The 20594-nt window shown below is 33.1% G+C and overlaps 1 protein-coding gene and 1 long non-coding RNA gene across 2 annotated transcripts in view; one reads left to right on the forward strand and one right to left on the reverse strand.

The window, feature by feature from the left end:
* Nucleotides 1–19102, forward strand: part of LOC114330293 (angiopoietin-2) — a 448342-nt gene extending 429240 nt beyond the window's left edge. The window contains exons 5-7 of the mRNA XM_050656708.1: nucleotides 3469–3612; nucleotides 8184–8308; nucleotides 9794–19102. Of these exons, the coding sequence (XP_050512665.1) occupies nucleotides 3469–3612; nucleotides 8184–8308; nucleotides 9794–9885 (361 nt within the window). The 3' untranslated portion in view covers nucleotides 9886–19102. The remainder of the gene's footprint in view (nucleotides 1–3468; nucleotides 3613–8183; nucleotides 8309–9793) is intronic.
* Nucleotides 1533–2067, reverse strand: LOC126888446 (uncharacterized). Its single transcript, XR_007699554.1, has 3 exons — nucleotides 1978–2067; nucleotides 1670–1763; nucleotides 1533–1574 (listed from the first exon to the last, which is right to left on the reverse strand). It is a non-coding gene; the product is annotated as an uncharacterized LOC126888446 (long non-coding RNA).
* Nucleotides 19103–20594: the final 1492 nt, after the last annotated feature.

The raw sequence follows: 20594 nt of genomic DNA on the forward strand, positions 1-20594 counted from the left end.
TGCGTACCTACATCAACGCTGCGCGAACATGTACATAAATGCAAAAAGGGCCGTTAAAATGGAGAATAAAATTTCAAACGCATTTCCTAACTGGAAGAGGTAGAAATAGACTATCTAAGAAGAGCGTGTCAGATATCCAGACTTATCACATCCCAATGGAACAAATAAAAAGAAGAACAGGATGCCTTAAACGACACAATTTGTAAAAACAAACACCTAAAAGTGGAAACAAAGGCCCGAATATATAAGTTAGTTATTAGACCAGTTATTATAATGGAGAAAAGGAATCAAAGGAATAATGAGAGATAGAGCCGCAAATGAGCAGGAATGGACCGACCGAAATAGGTGGAGATGGGATGCGGCAGAGGCTGTAGGACCCCCATAGATGATTATATATCTACTTTTTACATTATACATCTACTTTTTTTACCAAATCAACAAGAATTTACAAAATCCACAAGGAATAGAAAAGGTTTTCCTGTAGTTGGCTGTATACCATCAATCACAAAATTGGAAAGAAATCCTTTGTAAAAGGTATAAAAATTTTTTTATTAAAAATCCCTTAAAAGGGCTACATCACAACAAAACGTTTTCGATTTTTATAAAAAATCATCATCAGTGTTCGATCTAAAAATAAGTATAACCGATTTAATGAATATAAACTTATTATTTAAATTTTGACAAAGGTTAGAGCAAGTTGGTTATACTTACAAACTGGATGCTAGCTGAGCCACAAAAGAAAAATATTTGGGTAAAAACCCTTTACATAAAATATAGATGCCTTAAAAGTGCATACTTCAGTAAAAAGGCCTGTGATGGTCACATGGCAAACAGGATAATGCCCTAAGGTAAGGTATACAGGTTTCCCAACACGTGGGATCCAAATTGAGTTGATAACATTTCAATGACTTAATGGCAACTGAATGCAAAATGAGTGATGTTTCTGAAAACTTGCGTCTAGAGAAAACCAAATACTTTGCTTCGGAGCTTCTAGTCAATTGACAGTTCTCTGGATTTGGCGGGCAATTTGAAAAGTATACATATTGTACCTATACTACTTATACATCATATACAACTTATTCGCGGTGTGCAAGTACTTGGAAGGGGAAACGAGAAACGAACCTGCGCGAGTCGCGGAGGAATATTGCAACTATCTTAAATAATTCATATTGTCAATTGAAATTGTCAAATTGACGTATATTTCATACCTTCTGTCAATGAAGCAGAAAAATTATATATTGCTCCACAATATTGATATGATATGCAATTATTATATAAAGGTAAATTTAATTAATTTTATTTTGCTTGCAGTACTGCATTTTAATAACTATTTTTATTTACTACATACAATTGTTGACGTTTTCATAACATAACCTGAATCTTATTTTTTCTTCTTATTATTTTTTTGGACTATGGCCTTGACAATTATCCAGTAACCAGGACTAATATAATTGGCCAATATAATTAAAAGTGCGAATTTTAGTATAGAGCGTAGAAATAGGGGTCGCTTTGCCGAACTTGCACGGTCCCAATAAGACAGTAAATGAAAAACCTCACTTCGCTTGGTAGATTATCTATATAAATGTAAATTAAATTCAAAATATACTTATTAACCTAATTATATAGTACATATTAGCAATATTTTAAATAAAAAACTTCATGTAGGTACCTTATAATAATATGTACCTATATGTATAGGATATGTTACTTATAGTTCGGTACCTCTTGGGGACTTAGCAATTTTACCAGTATTTTGAAATTCTCTATAAAATAATTAACCATAGGAAAGTTATAAATTACAGTCAAATAATTAACCATTATTATAAAAATTATATTATTACCACATCAAAAACAGTAGGTACCTACTACCAAAGAAAAACATAAATATTTCACATAATAAAAATATTCTTAAACAAAAATGATTGTTTTCAATTAATAAGAAAAAACCTTAAAGGAAATTTTAGGGTTTAAACAAACCATCTATTAGAGAAATTCAAAATACGGGTGTAAAATTTCTAAGTCCCCAATAATTCTAACTGTCAATTGTCTAGAAGCTCCGAAGCCAAAGTATTAGGGATTCCAATGAACTGTCAGTGGTGGCCGGTGGATGGCTAAACTGACATGGCCATAGACATAGTTAAGGGGGGTGGTCATGGCGTATCTAATGTTTACATTGAATATTGACAAATTTGTAAAAAATATCCTGTTTGGTTTTGTTTTTTTTGTTAATTGTGTAGCGAAATTTGTGAAATTGTGATAGCAAATTAAATATGAAGTGGTTTAAACATTGGATACGCCTATGGATGACAGTTTCGCCATCCAGCAGCCATATTATATCACGTGATTTGGAATGCCTAATTTGGTTTTCGGTTTTCGCTAACCTCAAGTTTTCTGAAAGGTGTCAAAAGACAGATAGACAACGTGACGTGGAATTTACCCTATATTCCGACAGCCAACTAATTGTTAGTAAAATATTTAATGAAAATTTACCTAGTAATAACAAGCATCAACAAAGTTGTGGCAAAAGTATTACATTTAAGTAAGTACTTTGAATATGTAAGATGAACGTGAAGTATGAAATGATTTTTATAATGAGAAATAGCCAGAATCTATGCAGCCATCTATACATGTTCCTATTCAAATTGAAGTAAGTCCAACTGTGCTGTTGAAAATTTGATTTACTATGAATTAAAAGGAGTGTTTGGTTTAATTGTACCAGTGGCAGAGTAAATTAGAGAGTCTATAGTAAATGGAAGTCTGATATTAAAGTAGTGTTGAAATTAAGATAAGTTGTATGAGTCACAGGAGGAAACTGATATGATATAATGATATGTGAATTAATTGGTTAAGGTACCTGAGTGTTGATATTGGAAGTGAAGAAGAATATCAAATGAACTAATAACCTGGCAAAAGTATGAGGTCCTTTTATGTAACATAGCATCTAGGACTAAACATGTTTATGAAATAGGGATTTTTTCTATTTTTTATTTTTTATACCAAGTTATCGAGTTGAATTGAAAAGGTTTAAAACTGGGTGGATGTATGTAGGTGTATTGGAAAACAAGCAATATGTGTCAAATTAGAAGGTAGTGAATAATTTGTGATTTGATATCAGAATTGTTTACTGTAATGAGGTGTGATGAAAAAGGCTGGGCGCCCCAGAAACCAGACCCCACATCCCATGGATAAGAGAGTGGAAGAATTAGTATAAAAACCTTTTATAAATATTTTTCTGAAGTTTAGTTGGACCTATATATTCTTGTTGGACTTTATATTCATTAAATCGGTTATACTTATTTTTAGATGGAACACTGATGATGATTTTTTATAAAAATCGAAAACGTTTTGTTGTGATGTAACCCTTTTAAGGGATTTTTAATAAAAAAATTTTTATACCTTTTACAAAGGATTTCTTTCCAACAAGAATTTGTCATATTTTTCTGCTGTAAAAAATATTTCTTGTTTTAGGTTCGCCCAGTATTCTCATTTCAAGATTTATTCGGAAGCTGACTATTACAAACTTGAAATCGATGGATACGAAGGAAATGCTGGTGATTCTCTGAATGATCCATGGTATGGAAGTAATAACAGTCCGTTTTCGACTTACAACAGGTAATATCATTCAATCTTTATAATACCTACTAGTACTATATTAGTACTTCGAGTCATTCAGGCTCATGGCTTGGTTTACGATCTTCCTCCATTCGCTTTTTCTTTCCAATTGTTTATATAGAGCAACTTCATGACTCCATCTGGTACTAGGCCTTTCTTTTTTCCTCCTATTGTAACAATTAACAAGATTTTTGGCATTATAAGTTGGGTCATTCTTTGAACATGTCACATGTCCTAACCATCTAAGTCTTTGTGCTCTTATTACTATAATTATATTAGACTCTTTATATAATTCTTCTATAACTCTTTAAAGAGTGTTGGAGATATACTGCAGCCTTGCTAGACCAGGGCGGATCTGTAAAAATATTAGTACATTTGGACGTTGAGAGGTGACTCAATTTTTTTTTTGCAGAAAATGCTTGAAAATAACTTAAATAATAATATTTGAGTTATCCTCCCTCTCAAAAAGGTCCGGAACATTGTTTAAATAATCAAAATGTCAAAAAATGAAGGAAAAATTCGATTTTTTTCTTCGTTTTTTGATTATAACTTTAAAAGTATTCATTTCCGAGAAAAGTTGTACTGACATAAAAGTTGCATAATTAAATTTCCTACAATATAGAATTGGTTAAGAGTTTAAAAAAAGTCACCCTTGTTGCAAAATAGCAATAATTGCGAAAAAACTATACAAAAACAAGTATTCGCATTTTACGGTTTTTCAACCATTTATGCTACACTTAGGACCTTCATATTTCACCCAGAAAAACTATATGATACAGTAAAAGAGTGCTGTAAATTTCATTAAGATCGGTGCAATAGATTTTGCAAAATAAATTTTGAAATCCAGCTTTCGCAAAAAAAATTCGTTTTTTAAATTGTTACTGATCTGAAAATAAAGCAGATAGCAAGTTGAATTTTTTTTTGCGTATAGAAGTGTACTGTACCTTTTATTTGCAATTTGCAAAATTAAAATCGATTAACTGCCACGGCGTCAGGAATTTTTTTAAATAAACATTAATTATTGGTGCTACGCGCAGGACAGCGGATAGTTTGCTCTGATTGGGCATTTCAATGACCTTTGGTAATGATTGATACATTTTAATTTTTATTAAATTTCGATATAAATAAATAAATTTGTTTATTGCAAAATAAAAACACATATTCTATCCTTTAAAATAACACTTTTTTTAGCAAAAACTTGCTTTGTTCATATATTTTAACTTAGAGAATAAAAGTTTATTATTTTTAAGCATATGCAATTGTTTAAACAATAATTTCACAAAACAATAATAAAATTAGTTTGATTTTTGTGGAATTAAAATATTAAAATACAACAAAATAAAGAGTAAGAAAATAATATATTAAATAAAGATTAGAAGAAATTTTGATGGAAATCAACTTGTGTGCATCGAACACCGCTGTCCTGCACGCAGCACCAAAAATTAATGTTTATTAAAAAATTTCCTGACGCCGTGGTAATTATTCGATTTTAATTTTGCAAATTGCAAATGAAAGGTACAGTACACTTCTATAAGCAAAAAAAATTCAACTTACTATCTGCTTTATTTTTAGGCCTGCAACATTTTTAAAAAATGAATTTTTTTTGCGAAAGCTGGATTGCAAAATTTATTTTGCAAAATCTATTAAACCGATTCTAATGAAATTTCCAGTGTTGTTTTACTATATCATAAAGTTTTTCTGGGTAAAATATGAAGGTCCTAAGTGTAGCATAAATGGTTGAAAAACGTAAAATGCGAATACTTGTTTTTGTATGGTTTTTTTCGCAAGTATTGCTATTTTGCAACAAGGGTGACTATTTTTTAAATTTATAACCAATTCTATATTATAGTAAATTTAATTACGCAACTTTTATGTCAGTACAACTTTTCTCAGAAATGCACAGTTTTAAAGTTATATTCAAAAAACCAATAAAAAAATCGAATTTTTCCTTCATATTTTGACATTTTGATTATTTAAACAATGTTCCGGACCATTTTGAGTGGGAGGATAACTCAAATATTATTATTTGAGTTATTTTTAAGCAATTTCTGCAAAAAAATTTGAGTCACCTCTCAACGTCCATCTCAAAACAGATGAGCCCTGGACTATGCCTTTTGGTCAAAGATAGTTGTATCGTTTCCCAAGTGTAATATTAATATACAGTGCTAGTCAAAAGTCCGTACCCCCCCTCGTATCTTTTTAACGGTTATACCTATAATAGTGAAATTTGGAGGGAGGAAATAAAGGGACGTAAGCTTCTTAACTAGTTATGACAGGTGACGTAATAGTGACAGATGACGTTACAGAGCCACTGTGACCGATAATTTTAAATAGGACCTTACGTCAAGTGATACCTCGTTTGAAAGGTATTTAAAATATCTATTCAGTCATACTAATTTTTTTGGGTTTAGGTTAATTTTGATTTTGGTGAATAAATTAAATAAATATAATATTGTAGCTTCGAATTTAATTAATAAAAATTCAAATGTCCGCCTATGGATTTTTTGTCAAAAAAGTTGACGTTTTTTAATTCTCTAGTAGTTTTTACGTCAACGTCAACCTGTTTGACAAGTAATCATAGGCGGAATTTTGAATTTTTATTAATTAAATGCGAAACTACAATTTTATATTTATTTCATTTTTTCATCAAAATTAGCTTAAACTCAAACAAAATTAGTATGACTGAATAGGTATTTTCAATACCTTTCAAACGAGGTATCACTTGCCATAAGGTCCCATTTAAAATTTTCGGTCACAGTGGCTCTGTAACGTCATCTGTCACTATTATGTCACCTGTCATAACTAGTTAAGAAGCTTACGTCCGTTTATTTTCTCCCTCCAAATTTCACTATTATAGGTATAACCGTTCAAAAGATACGAGGGGGGGTACGGACTTTTGACTAGCACTGTATAAACTTTCCAATTCTTACCATAGTCTACATAGGGATATTATATCATAGGCTTTCGTCAAGTTCACAAATAATAGATGAGTTGGTATATTCCTAGTCATTCTTTTTCATTTAGTTGGGTTAAAGTGTCGATGCAAGATCGTCCAACTCAAAATCGAATAAGTATTGGGGGAAAGTTCCAATGTGTAAATTCCCTACCTGGAGGGCCGGGTAATTTTTTCTCAGGGGCTTCTTCCCATATACCTATTGTCTTCTAGACCTTCTTCTTCTTCATGTACCATGTCCTTTCAGAACGTTGGTTACCATCATAGCTATCTTAATTGTATTCACTGTTACCTTAAATAGCATGCTCGTATCAACACCATACCAATCTCGCAAGTTTTTCAACCATGAGGTTCTTCTTCGTCCTGGCCTGCGTTTGCCTGTTATTTTTCCTTACATAATATTTTGCAGCAACCTATATTTGGGACCTCTCATTAAATGTCCGAAATTCTCCAGCTTTCTTTGCTTTATGCTTTTTATAATCTCAGTAGTCTCTTGCGAGACGTTCTAGTATTGTGGAGTTTCAGATCTTCTCCGCCCAGGAAACTTTTAAAATTCTCAACGAAGTAGGCGGATCCTCAATGCCAATCTTAGGTCTCTGTTACATAAAATCTTGGACATCCTTGTAAAAGCTACTCTGGTCTGTTCTATCCTAGATCTAATTTCGCCGTGACTTTCTGCGGTACAATCTAATTGCTGTCCAAGGTAAACGATTTTATCAACTTGTTCGATTGGTATTATTTGCATATAAGACGGTTTTATATTATGTTGTTTACTTATTACGAGTATTTTGGTTTTCCGTATGTTCAGATCCAGACCTGCCTCCCTACAACTCTCAACGACACTATCAAGTAGTGTGCTACTTGACCTATCTAGACCTTCACAGAGTGCTATCAGCCAGGCCAGCTGAACCCTGGTTTCTTATAGAGGTGTTACTCCTGTATCCCTTCTCTTTTTTCCGGGCTTGGCACCGGCTGTATTCATTGGTTGTAGAGCTACTTAGTTTACCCCACAACTTTTAATGTCTTCTTCAAGTGCCTTGTCCGTTGCGAACGTTGGCTATTAACATGGAAATTCTGATCTTGCTTTTTGCAATTTTCTGATCTTGCAGATTTTTGAGCCATGAGTGTCTTATCCTGCCTGTCCCTCGCTTATTGTCAATTTCCCCCTGGTAATCAATTGCAGTAGACGGTACTTATCGTCTCTCAATATGTGGCCTAGATATTCAAGTTTTTTTTGTTTAATTGTGCTCACGACTTCTTTCTCTTTTCCGATTCTGTGGATTACCTCAAAGTTGGTAATATGTTCGGTCCATAATATACAAAGAATGAGTCGGACACCCACATTTCAAATGCTTCTAGTTTTTTCATGAGCCTCTCAGTCAGCGTCCAGGCCTCTACAAAATATAATAGGATCGGAAAAATCTAGCATTTATCTAGACGTAGTTTTAGTGGAATAGACAAATTCATTCTTATGAGGAGCTTTTTCATATTGTTAAATGCTGCTCTACCCTGTTCTATTCTCGCCTTAAGTTTTGTGGCCTGTTCCCATTTTTCATTTACGTTGGTTGGTTTAACGTCTAGTAATTATTATTAATATTATTTTGGAATAACATTTTAGGGACAACGATAGGTCCAGCCTGAATTGTGCATCCATGTTGAAAGGTGGGTGGTGGTGGAAGTCTTGTGGACGAGGGTTAAATGGTTTGTACTTAAACGATCCTCAGGATCTTACAGCACGACAAGGTAAGACCTTTTATTTAGAAATATTTAAGTCAAATATGATTTCAAATTTCAGCTATTATTATGTTTTAAAACTTCACAGCTTATATAACTTCCATATATAACAAAGGAAAAAATACCAATTCGAGGGGCTCCAAGATAAAAAGGTAGCAAAAAGAACAGAGAAAGAAATAAACAAGAGATTGGAAAGAAACACGACGAGGAACATAAAGGAGTAATGGGAACTAATACAAACAGCCGTGAAAGAAGCAGCAAACCTTAGCATTGGGAAAGCAGAAAAAGAAAAGAGAGAACACTGGTTTGATGAGGACTGCAAAAGAATTCTAGCACACAAGAATAACGCAAAAATGGAAAATATGAGAAACAACATAAAAAAAAGTAAAAAGCATTATAAAAGCAAAAGAACAGAATATTCAGAGTATGTTACTAGGAGACAAGACAGAAAAATAAACAGATAGGCAGAGTATTTCGAAGAACTACGAAACGATAAAGGCCAAACAGAACCAGAAATACAATAAACGCAAGAAACAGAACAACAACAAACGCAGGAACCGACAGAATTGGGGTTAATAACAGTAATAAGAGATAATAAGTAATAAGAGACCTAAAGAATAATAAAAGTGCGAGAGAAACCGGAGTTCCAGCAGAGATATTAAAGGTAGGAGGAGATATACTGCAGTAAAAGATAGCTCGATTTAGAAAAATATGGAAAAACGAAGAAATGAACACAGAGCAATCGAACACAGCACTCATGTGCCCAATGCACAAGAAAGGTGATAAAACTCTCTGAAAATTACAGAGGAATCGCACTATTAGAAGTGGTATATAAGGTTTTGGCAAAAATTATAAGAGCTAGAATAAAAACCTATGAATCAGAGATAATAGGAGAATACCAGGCTGGATTCAGACATGTAAGGACAACAACCGATTAAATGTCTATGCTAAAATTACTGCAATACAATGAGATCACTAGGAATATCAAAACTGATACAATAGTTAAAATGACATTAATACAGTCAATAAAGTCATGATAGAAGGAAGTTTTTCAAATCAGTTTAACGTCAATAGGGGATTAAAGCAATGAGCAACAGACTTACTCAACCTAGTACAGTAAAACCCATGTATCTGCAACCGCGAAGAGATGACACGACAGACATTCTTTGATGCGGTGCAAGTGACCTTGAGGATTTCAGTTAAATCTGTTCAGTTATAGTAGAAAAAATACTTAGAGGAGCAAGCATCCAGACAAGAGGCATGATTCTGAACAAAAGACAATAGTGCATAGGTCTTGCAGATGACTTGGTGCCACAAGAAAGAAACATCTCAAGAGTTTTGCAAGCAAGAGAACAGGGGAAGAAAGCAATAGGGAAACCACAAAGGAAGTGGTTTGATGCCGTCTGGACATGAAGAAATGGGAACAATATATAAATAATAATTTCCATATTAATTCTATTAATAATTATATTTTTTACCATTTTTATGTTGTAGGAATCGTCTGGTTCAGATGGAAAGGCTGGGACTACACCTTGAAGAAGTCCGTGATGATGATAAAACCAAGAAGTTTCGTCAGTGGAACTTAGTTTTAAATCAAAGCTATAGTCAATTTATAATCACCGGTAAATCATTTCACATCGTGAATCACTTTCATACATACAAAGTATTTATTAAAACAAATTTTTCACGCAGAATTGTACCAATACTACATTTTACCTCATAGACATAAGAAATCGCTTCTTTAACAATAGATGTATTACTTTTACCTTTAGTTTGTAATGGAAACCAGTACAGTAGAAATATTTCTTCCAGATTCGTAGCAAAGTAGGTAATGGTCTAATCAAAAATCCACATCAAGATAGGTCTTTACTGATTTTATACAGTTTTTGGCCAATTTGATTTTCTCTGCTATTTGGAGACTTGTTTGTGGTCTGAGTTTTGGACAGAAAAAACCAAGTATATTCACAATTACAAATTTTTCCTTTTGACAGAACTGCATTGTGTTTTCATCTTTGATTTACTCTATTGAAGAGTACATTAAACTGCAAATACGTATAGTATTGCGACCGCCCTCTATTAGTGAGATTACTGAGATTAGTACTGTAACGTAAACCACTGCAACTGATACAATAGGCGGGAGAGATATACCACCATAGCATATTATTTTCTTTTTAGTTTTCGAAACATTTTAACTGTGTCTTCAAAATATCCAACTCACTTATGGTGTTCCTATAACAATAGTTTGCTTTTTGTCAATAAATAATAAATTGAAAACCATAATTACTAAAGTAACTGATTCCTCACTGTCGTCAACAGACTACTGTAGTGAGTATTCGCTTTATAAGCTAGAAGTCTGTAAGTTCGAATCCTATAGAAACAAAAAAGTTGTAATTTAACACGTATTACCTAAGGTAAAGTACTTTTATTCTTTAATATATTATATAAAATACTTTTTCTACAATCCTGGTCAAAAAATCGGGACACTTGCATTTTGTATGTTTTTTTTTTATTATGTAGGTGTTAAGTAGTTTAAATGGGCAGTAAGTAAACATTAATAACAGAAATCGTTTATTTAAAACACTAAAAAAGTAATATGGGAAAAATAAGTAACCCAAAAGAAAGAAATAAGTAACGCAAAAAAAAATTAAGATTGTTCAAAAAATTAAACAAAAGCAAAAATATAATTTTTAATTGCCCTTAGTTAGATGTTCTTTAGGTTTAGTATCGGATATTGAATTTCAATACGCCTAGGCATGCTTGCAATAAGTTGCTGAATCTGTTCTTGCCGTCTATGTTCCCGTTCTTCATTCATCCCTATTGTTATATGTTGAATCGATTCTGGCAACGGTTGCCTCTTTTTAATCTTTTCCCTAAAATAGCCCATAAATGTTCTAATGGATTCATGTCAGGACTACAAGCTGGCCAATGTAAAACGGGAATTCCGACAGTATTTAGGTATGCATAAATAAAAAATTATACTCAACGAAAGGCGCGTAGGGAACAACATCGTCCTCTAGACACTATCGTATACTTGTCTGCTATTAGAGTTCAATATTCGATGAATATTAATTCGGTACGTCCGTTAAAAAAAATACGCGCCCACGCCCACACATAATAGTCTAAGAGACAGCGCTGAAAAATTTCTCTGAATTTACTAAAGCTTGTTATTTCACAGTTGATTTACTGTGATTGTGTAGAGAAACATACTGCGATCGGTCAAGCGAAACGTAGAAAAGGTGGTACTGACAGCTTGTCAAAGTTGCTAACCTGCGGAGGTAATTAAATCCAATTACTAAGGCCGAAAATCAGTACACACATTCTAAATTGAATATAAATAAAAGTTATTATAGTCGGTCAGCTGTATGACGGGACAGAGCCGGCCGGTCGGCCCCAATGAATGTACACTATATTTTGACCCCCTCTAAACTGCTTTAAACAGAATTAGAAAAAAATGTATAATACAAAAGTTATTCGATTTTTTAGTAAGGATTTTTTGACATATTTATTGTACTAGTGACGTCATCCATCTGGGCGTGATGACGTAATCGACTATTTTTTTAAATGAGAATAGGTATCGTGTGCTAGCTCATTTGAAAGGGTATTCCCCTATTCAGTAATATAAACATTAACATGATTGTTTATACAGAATGTCCAAAAAAAAATTAATTAAATTAATTATTTAATTAATAATTTAAAAAAAAATTTGGACACCCTGTATAAATAATGATCGTAATGTTTATATTATTGCATAGAGAATTGAATAACCTTTTAAATGAGCTAGCACACGACTCCTATTCTCATTTAAAAAAATAGTCGATTGGCTAGATGGATGACGTCACTAGTACGATATATATGTCAAAAGATCATAATTAAAAAATCGAATAACTTTTGTATTTTACATTATTTTATAATTCTGTAAATAAATCAGTTTAGAGGAGGGTCAAAATATAGTGAATAGCCCTGTACATTCATTGGGGCCGACCGACCGGCTCTGTCCCTTCATACAGCTGACCGACTATAATAACTTTTATGTATATTCAATTTAGAATGTGTGTACTGATTTTCAGCCTTAGAAATTGATTTGATTACCTCCGCAGGTAAGCAACTTTGACAAGCTGTCAGTTCCACCTGTTCTACTTTTATTTCTCTACACAATCACGGTAATCAACTGTGAAAAAACTAGCTTTAGTAAATTCAGAGAGATTTTTCGGCGCTGCCTCTCTGTCTATAACACCTCCGTCACCAAACTGCATTCTGGATGAAATACAGCAAGGTGCAAATCGTTCTCCTGGTCTCCTCCATAAACGTTCACATCCACTTCGAGATTGTACTAATCAGAAAACATCTTCATTGCTGAACAGTCCCAAGTATTTGTGCTCATTTGTAAATCTCATCCTGTTAGCTCGATGAGCTGTTGTTAATTTAGGGCATGCTATTGGCTTATGAGAACGTAAACCATTTCCATGCAGGACTCTTCTTACAGTTGATGCAGAAATATGGTTCCTCGATCTTCTAACAAACGACTAGCGAAATTCTTTAGCGGTAATCTTTAAAAACGTTCACACTCACCATGCACCTTGTTCTGCCTGATATTGGTCTTGTGGCGACACGTTTCAATTATTATTTTACTATTTTTTTAATTGCTAATTTTAAATATTGACTTTCCTTTTCTAATCGAAATAATATAGGTCATTTAATATTCACATGTGTTTTCGCTCCTAAATTACAAAACCAGAATGTATAAAATTAATGGTTTTTTCATGGGAAACACAAATTCCATAATAGATTACGGTATCAGATTAGCCACCCGCGTTATGTCAACTTCCTAAAAACCACAGAAATGTTTTCAGTTTTTAAAACGCCAGATCTAATAAATTGTCGCCTATCTGGCCATATGGTAGAACACCAGACAGATTAAAGTGTTTGTGGTCTCGTTCAGTCGATTCATAACCTCGAGTCGGTTCACACACCCCAGCAGGCGTCGGTCGGTCATAAAACCCCCGCGGGGCAAAACAACAACAAACCCTTACGAGATATTAGCAAAACACGTTTTTTTACCAAAAATAAATATATGTATTATTGACAGTTGTTTGCGTTTTATTAATATTATTTCATTTAATTGTTTCCGTAAACCACCACGGAACAGTCTTCTAGTGCTAGTGTATTCTCCAGTTTGACGATACTTCTGCGACCATCTTCATGTAATATCACAACTTTTGCATTATTTTCTGAGGTGATACTAACACGATTTGAAAATACTAATGAACAGTGATCTGAATTTATCAGAATAAACGTGAAACTTATCGTAAATGCAATAGAAATTCAAAAAATCTTTTGCTAGTACTTAAACAAGATAAAGTACAGTAAAACCTCCGTTAACTAAAACCTTTTTAACCGAAACATCGTTTAACCGAAATGGCTGACACTTTCAATAATTTCGTCAATAAAAAGTAAATTTAAAAAAGCAATAAAATTAACGAAAATAAACATGTTTAGTATTTTTTTAAAGAAATCTATTTTCTTTGGTATTTTCTTTTGACAACGATGTTTTACAGCTATATCTCCCCAATACTATGTAATTTGATACAAGAAGAATACAAAAAACAATATTATTTTTAACCGAAATTCTTGTTATCCGAAACGGCCTTCCCCCCAATTATTTCGGTTAACGGAGGTTTTACTGTATCATTTTTTGGTAAATGTCAAAGTTTTGTTTCTATGGTGAAGCAATCATTGAACGAACCGTTTTTATTGCTATGGATTTACTATTTTTATTATTAGTGCTTACTTCCTCCCTATTAAAGCCCAATTTATCTTACGACGAGAGATTACGACGTGCCTTAGAACATTAGACGACGCACGTCACCGTTGTTGCTCCGTCCTGTTGTACGATAAACTAGCCAATGTCTTTTATATTACACGTTCTTCAACGTGTCCCGTAAGACAGCCGTGTCATCCACGTCCCCGTCATATGATAAATCCGGCTTAAAGCCGCTATAAAATGACAAAATTAAAAAAAAACTTACAAAATACAAATATCCGGATTTTTTTGACCAGGAGTGTATAATACTATTGCCGATACTTACCTACACGCCACGTTACCTAATGAAAGATCCGATGATTATAAATTGTTAAAGTTTCTAAATTATTGGAAAAGTTGTAAAGGAAAAAAGACTGTGTAGCTTATCGGAAAAGTATTTCTGTATTAATAAAGTCGATAAGTTTGTTGTAAATTAAGATTGTATAGATAAGGGAGAAATTCGAACAAGAGCGGCATTAATATTTTGTTTTGTTTTTAAAATTAAATATTAGGTCATTCGTATACTCTAACAAGCTATCTAAGGGACTCAGTATTATTCAGCTCAGAGGGTATTGTCCGAGCAGTGAAATTCTATAAACAAGAGATCTACCTGTTTTATGACACGATCCCTTGTTTATATAATTTCACACCTCGAACAACAGCACCCCGCTTAGCTGAATATTAATGATTCTCTTACATAGACTTTAGTACTTTTATTTGTAGTATTTTTATCGTGTTTTTGGTGTTCATCCGTTTTGTATATATGGATTATATCATTGCATCACACTAATCTGTTTATTTTTAATGTAATACTCTTTTTTCGCCCTGTATCATAATCTCCATAGTCCTTCGACATTATAACTGTCTTATTTTCATCCTGAGCAAACACAAAACACAAGAATTGTAGATCAAAAAGTAAAAGAGAAAACACTAAAAAGTAAAAGAAAACACCTTTCAGACTCTTCTGCTGTTTTCTTTTTATTTTTTGAAAATAGATTCACATTTTCACATAATTAATTCATCAATTGTAGATCAATTTATAGTAAATAGTTAATGAACAGGAGAGACACAATTTGTAGAAAATACACAAAAATCATTTTTGGTAAGCTATATTTAGATTACAGTTTATTTGGTATTAGAAGGGAGTTAAAAATTCGAAGTAGGTATGTGTGTAAAGCGCTTAAAAACTGAGCAATAAGTTTCTTCATTTTTTTCATTGTTATTGTTAAACATAAATTTCAGATTTCCTAATTATTTTGCATTAAAAGTCATAGGATTATATTTGTAGAGGACTGAAATCTGCATTGAAAACAAATTGTTTTACAAATTAAACATATTCCAAAATTTTACAAAAATATAACACATTTGCCAGGCTATTGCCAGTAAAAGATAGGCCACACGTAATGCAGGACTGTGTATAACATGTTGCGTTTGCTCACAATGAAGTTAGATAGAGTCTTAGAATATAAAATAAACCTTTTATATTCTAAGGATAGAATATTTGCTTTATCAATAATTTTAATAATGTCCGACTCCGACGACTGGTATATTATTTGACAAATAATGACGTGATTTCGAAGTCACTTAAGTATGTCTCTGGATATAATGCCCTAGGGCATTCAAATTCATAATTCATTCAAATTTTTTGCATATAAATAATAATTTAGTCTGACATTAAACGTTGAAGGCACCACGGGTATTATTGATAATAACCTTGGTACCTTAATAACTATTTATGATGTATACTTTAAAAATAAATAAAGATAATCAGATGTACTCAGTTGAGGAAAAATCAACAATAATTATCAACAATATTTGAATTGTCATTATTTTTATTTTATGATATATTGTTTGTAGAGGAATCAAATTAATCAAATGTACTCATTTGGGGACAAAACAGCAATAATATTTTATTCAGGCAAATAATAGGGCTTTTAAACGATTATCATTTGTTTCGAGCCTCTGTCATATTATGTTGTATAATCCGTGTATATATTAATATACGACATATGACAGAAGCTCGAAATAAATGAGAATCGTTGAAAACCCTATGCCAACACTGCCCAGATCTATATTTAGCGTAAGATGTTCTAATAAACTTTTTCCAGGTTTTCAATCCAAAGGATTTTAAAAAATTTATGATTTTCTAAATTTTTTGCTATTTTAGTAATATTGTTTGTACGCAAGTACAATTAATATCACTATCCAGATCAATATACCTTTGGTAGTGATTTATAACTCCCTCTCAACAGCAAATAATGTTTAAATTTTCGTAATTTCAACATTCTTGCCATGTTTTTTCTAGTAAGTCGTGTTCATATTTCTATTTTTAGTTATTATAGTTCACTTACAAGTTAAATTTATTATTAATACATTTATATCATTTTCTGACATACCTATTTACGTATCTTTTCTTCTTTTTCATTTATCGACAATTTAAATAAATATAATAAATTATCACTTTTATTATTGTAATATCATTTTATTGTATAAATGTAAGATTAAATTAACTGTTATAGAAATTTTAGTGCTCGCTCTGGTGAGGTGATTTAAAACTATATTTTTAAAGAATTGTTCCTATATTTTGGTCCTGTAACTTTCTCAGGTTTTTTTAATCATTACAATAATTAGAAGATAAGACGAAATTACGGGCAAGGTATTTGAAAACAGAGGACCAGTGAGAAGAAAAATATCTTGGCTTCAAAATCTGATAACAGCCGGACTATTCCGAATAGCAGCAACCAAAGTTACATAACAAATGCTGAGCCGCAAAAGACTTCTCACGTTTTCACGCATGCAGAATATAAACCTGATCTCAGCAACAGCACTATTTTATTTTCAAAATATCGCTGAATTATAATTTAAAAAAAAATTAAGAACCGCGGCACTGACATATCGACGGTTAAACTACAAAACCTCGCAAGTCAGTTTTATGTAACTTTAGAGGAGAGACGAAAAACATTTTGGCTTCTTTATGTAAGATACAATTTATTCGTTTTGATTCTGTAGGGTTCTTTTAGGTAACGTTTCCATTACCATTAAGTAAAATTCAGTAATATAGTTTTTTTTTTGTCAAAGAGTGACTTACGAGGTTTTGTTACTTAAAATCTTAAACTATCGTTAAACTTACGAGGTTTTGTCTCATAAAAAATACAACTTACGAGGTTTTGTAACTTAAATCTTACTTATGAGGTTTTTGTAGATGTCGCTAGTACCATTAAATTTAAATATTGACGTACAAGCTTTCGTAGTTTAAAATATTTCTAAAAGTATAAACCAACAAAGTATAAAAGTAATAATGGACCAAAAATCGACTTACGAGGTTTTGCAGTTTAACTGTCAACTTGGTGCATCGGTAGTATCTAATATATCACGTTATTACATAAAAATTCTGCACGTTATGCAGGTTTCTTTCTGATGCAATTCTTATGCAATTTCTTTTAAGGTTTTTTTTTAGAAAAAAAATCATCAAATACAAAGAGCTATGGTACAACAAGATTCGATCCAATGTTTTTGCACAATAAACCTTCTTTGAATGGGTGATGAACTGTGTGGGTACTTGTGCTCATCCAGTGTGTTCTAGTTTTAAGATTCTGCAAGACATCAAGCCAATGTTAAGTATCTTGATAGATCGCTAATTAAGACGACATAATAATATATGATGCATCTAACCGAAATCAGGAAAATCTTAAGATACAGATAGTCAAAGATGACTTAAACCAAATTTTTCCATAAACGATTGTAATTAATATTTCGTGTTTACGGATTACCATGTACTTAATTTGTTTTTTTTTTTTCGTATTGAGATCAAGTCCATGTTTTCTACTTATGTCTGATATGCGAAACATTATTCTTTGCAAACCATCTAAGCTATTTGCAAAAACTACTGCTTCGTCGACATATCTATATAATGTTTCCTAGACCAGGGGCGTCATTTGATAGGGCCCCCCCCCCGCGGCCCTGAAAATTACTGAGATTTACAAAAAATACATCAATTTTCATCATTACCTCATATATAATGTATTGTATATATAATGCTTGCCCCCCCCCCCCTCAATCAAAATTTCAAATGACGTTTCTGTCCTAGACGCACTCTATTCTAAAACGTGAAATGTCTTGTGCTGCTCTAGCAGCAGCACTTGTCGTTGTTCCATAACTTGTGCCACTGTTAAGTTGTTTCCTAAAGATTGCTTATTGCAACTATGCTGGTATTGGTTAAGTGTGAAGCATTCATGAAAACATGATCATTCTTATGTCGCTCTAGCAACCCTTTTCTATCGCAATTCTTCAGTTTTCTAGGAATTTTTAAAAGCTTTTCTGAAGACTAAAACACGATGCATCTATTGTTGACCACGAATTCATATGTAAGACGCAAATTTGCGTGAAGAAAATTAGTCTGTCTTCTTTTAATAATAAACATTTTCGTTCACTTGACTGTGAATTAGTGCACTTAACGTAAACCGAGCACTTGAATCCAATAATTTCAAAAAGGCTGTAGCTTCAGACTAATAGTTTTTGAGACCTAGGTCCCATGGACTGTTTAATCTAAGCACTGAGAACCATCATTGGCCGAACTTTCGTTAAATTTGACCGGGGCCACTTTTCCATAAGGAGTGTTGCGCGGTCCTTATACCATTTTACACAAGAAGGTTTTACTTCATCGCATGTTTTTTAATACAGTCAATCACTGGGATTTTCCTTTAAAATTTTAATTGTAAATAACTTTTATACTTCTTCTATTCTTGTATACTTCTTTCTTTTAGTTTTCATCTTATTTTTATGTATCGTCTAGTTTTAAATCACCTCTTTGAATTTCATTAGGATTTATTGTTACTTGAGGCTAACGGGACATGATTTGCAATGTTCGGAGATAGTCAGGAAGACCTGTATTAAATACATGTTGTACCTTTTTAGAATTTATATGGTTGTTTGTAAATAATATTTTTCAGAGTTGTATAAATTTATTTTAATATAATAAATAAATTAGAGAATTGTTACCTTTATTGCTATTTGGATTTTGAACCTCCCCCAGATATCGTCGATACCCCTGGCAGAGTCGGAAGCTTTAATAAACAAGATATAACAAGAAGGTAGGTGGTAGTTTTGTTTAGTAAGAAAACTAGAGAAGAACAAAGACTACAGTGTAGGGGAAGATATTTATAGAAGCACTAAAAAGCCAAAAACCTAGGAATTTTGTGCAAGAAGATGAATCGTCATGCAGCTTTTTCGATTTAGGAGAGTGTCGGGAAAGTTTGTGAACTAAATTGATCTCCGTCAGATGAAAATTTCCATAAGAAAAATGCATTCAAAGTGCATCTCGAACAGATGGAAAATAAAAAATTTATAACAAGAAATATACTGAAGGAAATGAGATCAATCTTTATACTAGGGGGTTTTATACTTGGTGGTTGCTGAGCACGAATTTCATGACGGCGATGGTCTCCGTGGTACCTGGTGCCCATAATGGAACTCGTCGCCTGGATTTTTATGCTATAATCATTCAAAATCTGTCAATAACCATTACTCGGGGGGTTTTGGTGGTCGCTGCGCACGAATTCCATGAGGCCAATGGTCTCCGAGATACCTGGTGCCCATGGTGGAACTGATCGCCTGGAGTTTTCTGTTATAATCATTCAAAATCAGTCAATAACCATTACTCGGGAGTTTTGGGGGTCGCTGACCACGAATTTCATGCTGGCGATCGTTTTCAAATTATATATGGTGCCCAGGGCGGAACTCGTCGCCTGAAGCTTTATGTTAAAATCATTCAAAATCTGCCAATCACTATTAATCGGTGGGTTTTGGTGATCACTGAGCACTAATTTCTTGACGGCGATGGTCTTCGATGTACCTGATGCCAATTGTGGAACTCATCGCCTGGGGTATTATGTTATAATCATTCAAAATCAGTCAATAGCCATTACTCGGGGGGTTTTGCTGGCCGCTGAGCACGAATTTCATGACCACGACGGTCTTTGATCGAGGTACATGGTTTACTAATGAAAAATTCATATTCAGCGACCCCCAAAACCCCCGAGTAATGGTTATTGGCTCATTTTGAATAATTAAAACATAAAACTCCAGGCGACGTGTTCCACACTGGGCGCCAGATACCGTGGAGGATACTTGCCGACATGAAACTCATGCTCAGCGGCCCCTAAAAGCCCCGAATAATGATTATTGACTAATTTTGAATGATTATAACATAAAACTCCAGGCGACGAGTTCCACCCTGGGCATCAGATATCTCGGAGGCTATCGCCGTCATGAAATTCGTGGTCAGCGACCCCCAAAACTTCTGAGTAATGGTTATTTGACTGATTTTGAATGATTATAACATAAAACTCTAGATGAATTCCACCATGGGTACCAGGTACCACCGCCGTCATGAAATTCGTGCTCAGTGACCACTAAAATCCCCGAGTAATGGTTATTGATTGATTTTTATTATAACATAAAAATCCAGGCTACGCGTTTCACCCTGGGCACCAGGTA

The sequence above is a fragment of the Diabrotica virgifera genome, chromosome 7, assembly GCF_917563875.1.
Source record: "Diabrotica virgifera virgifera chromosome 7, PGI_DIABVI_V3a".
NCBI lineage: Eukaryota > Metazoa > Arthropoda > Insecta > Coleoptera > Chrysomelidae > Diabrotica > Diabrotica virgifera.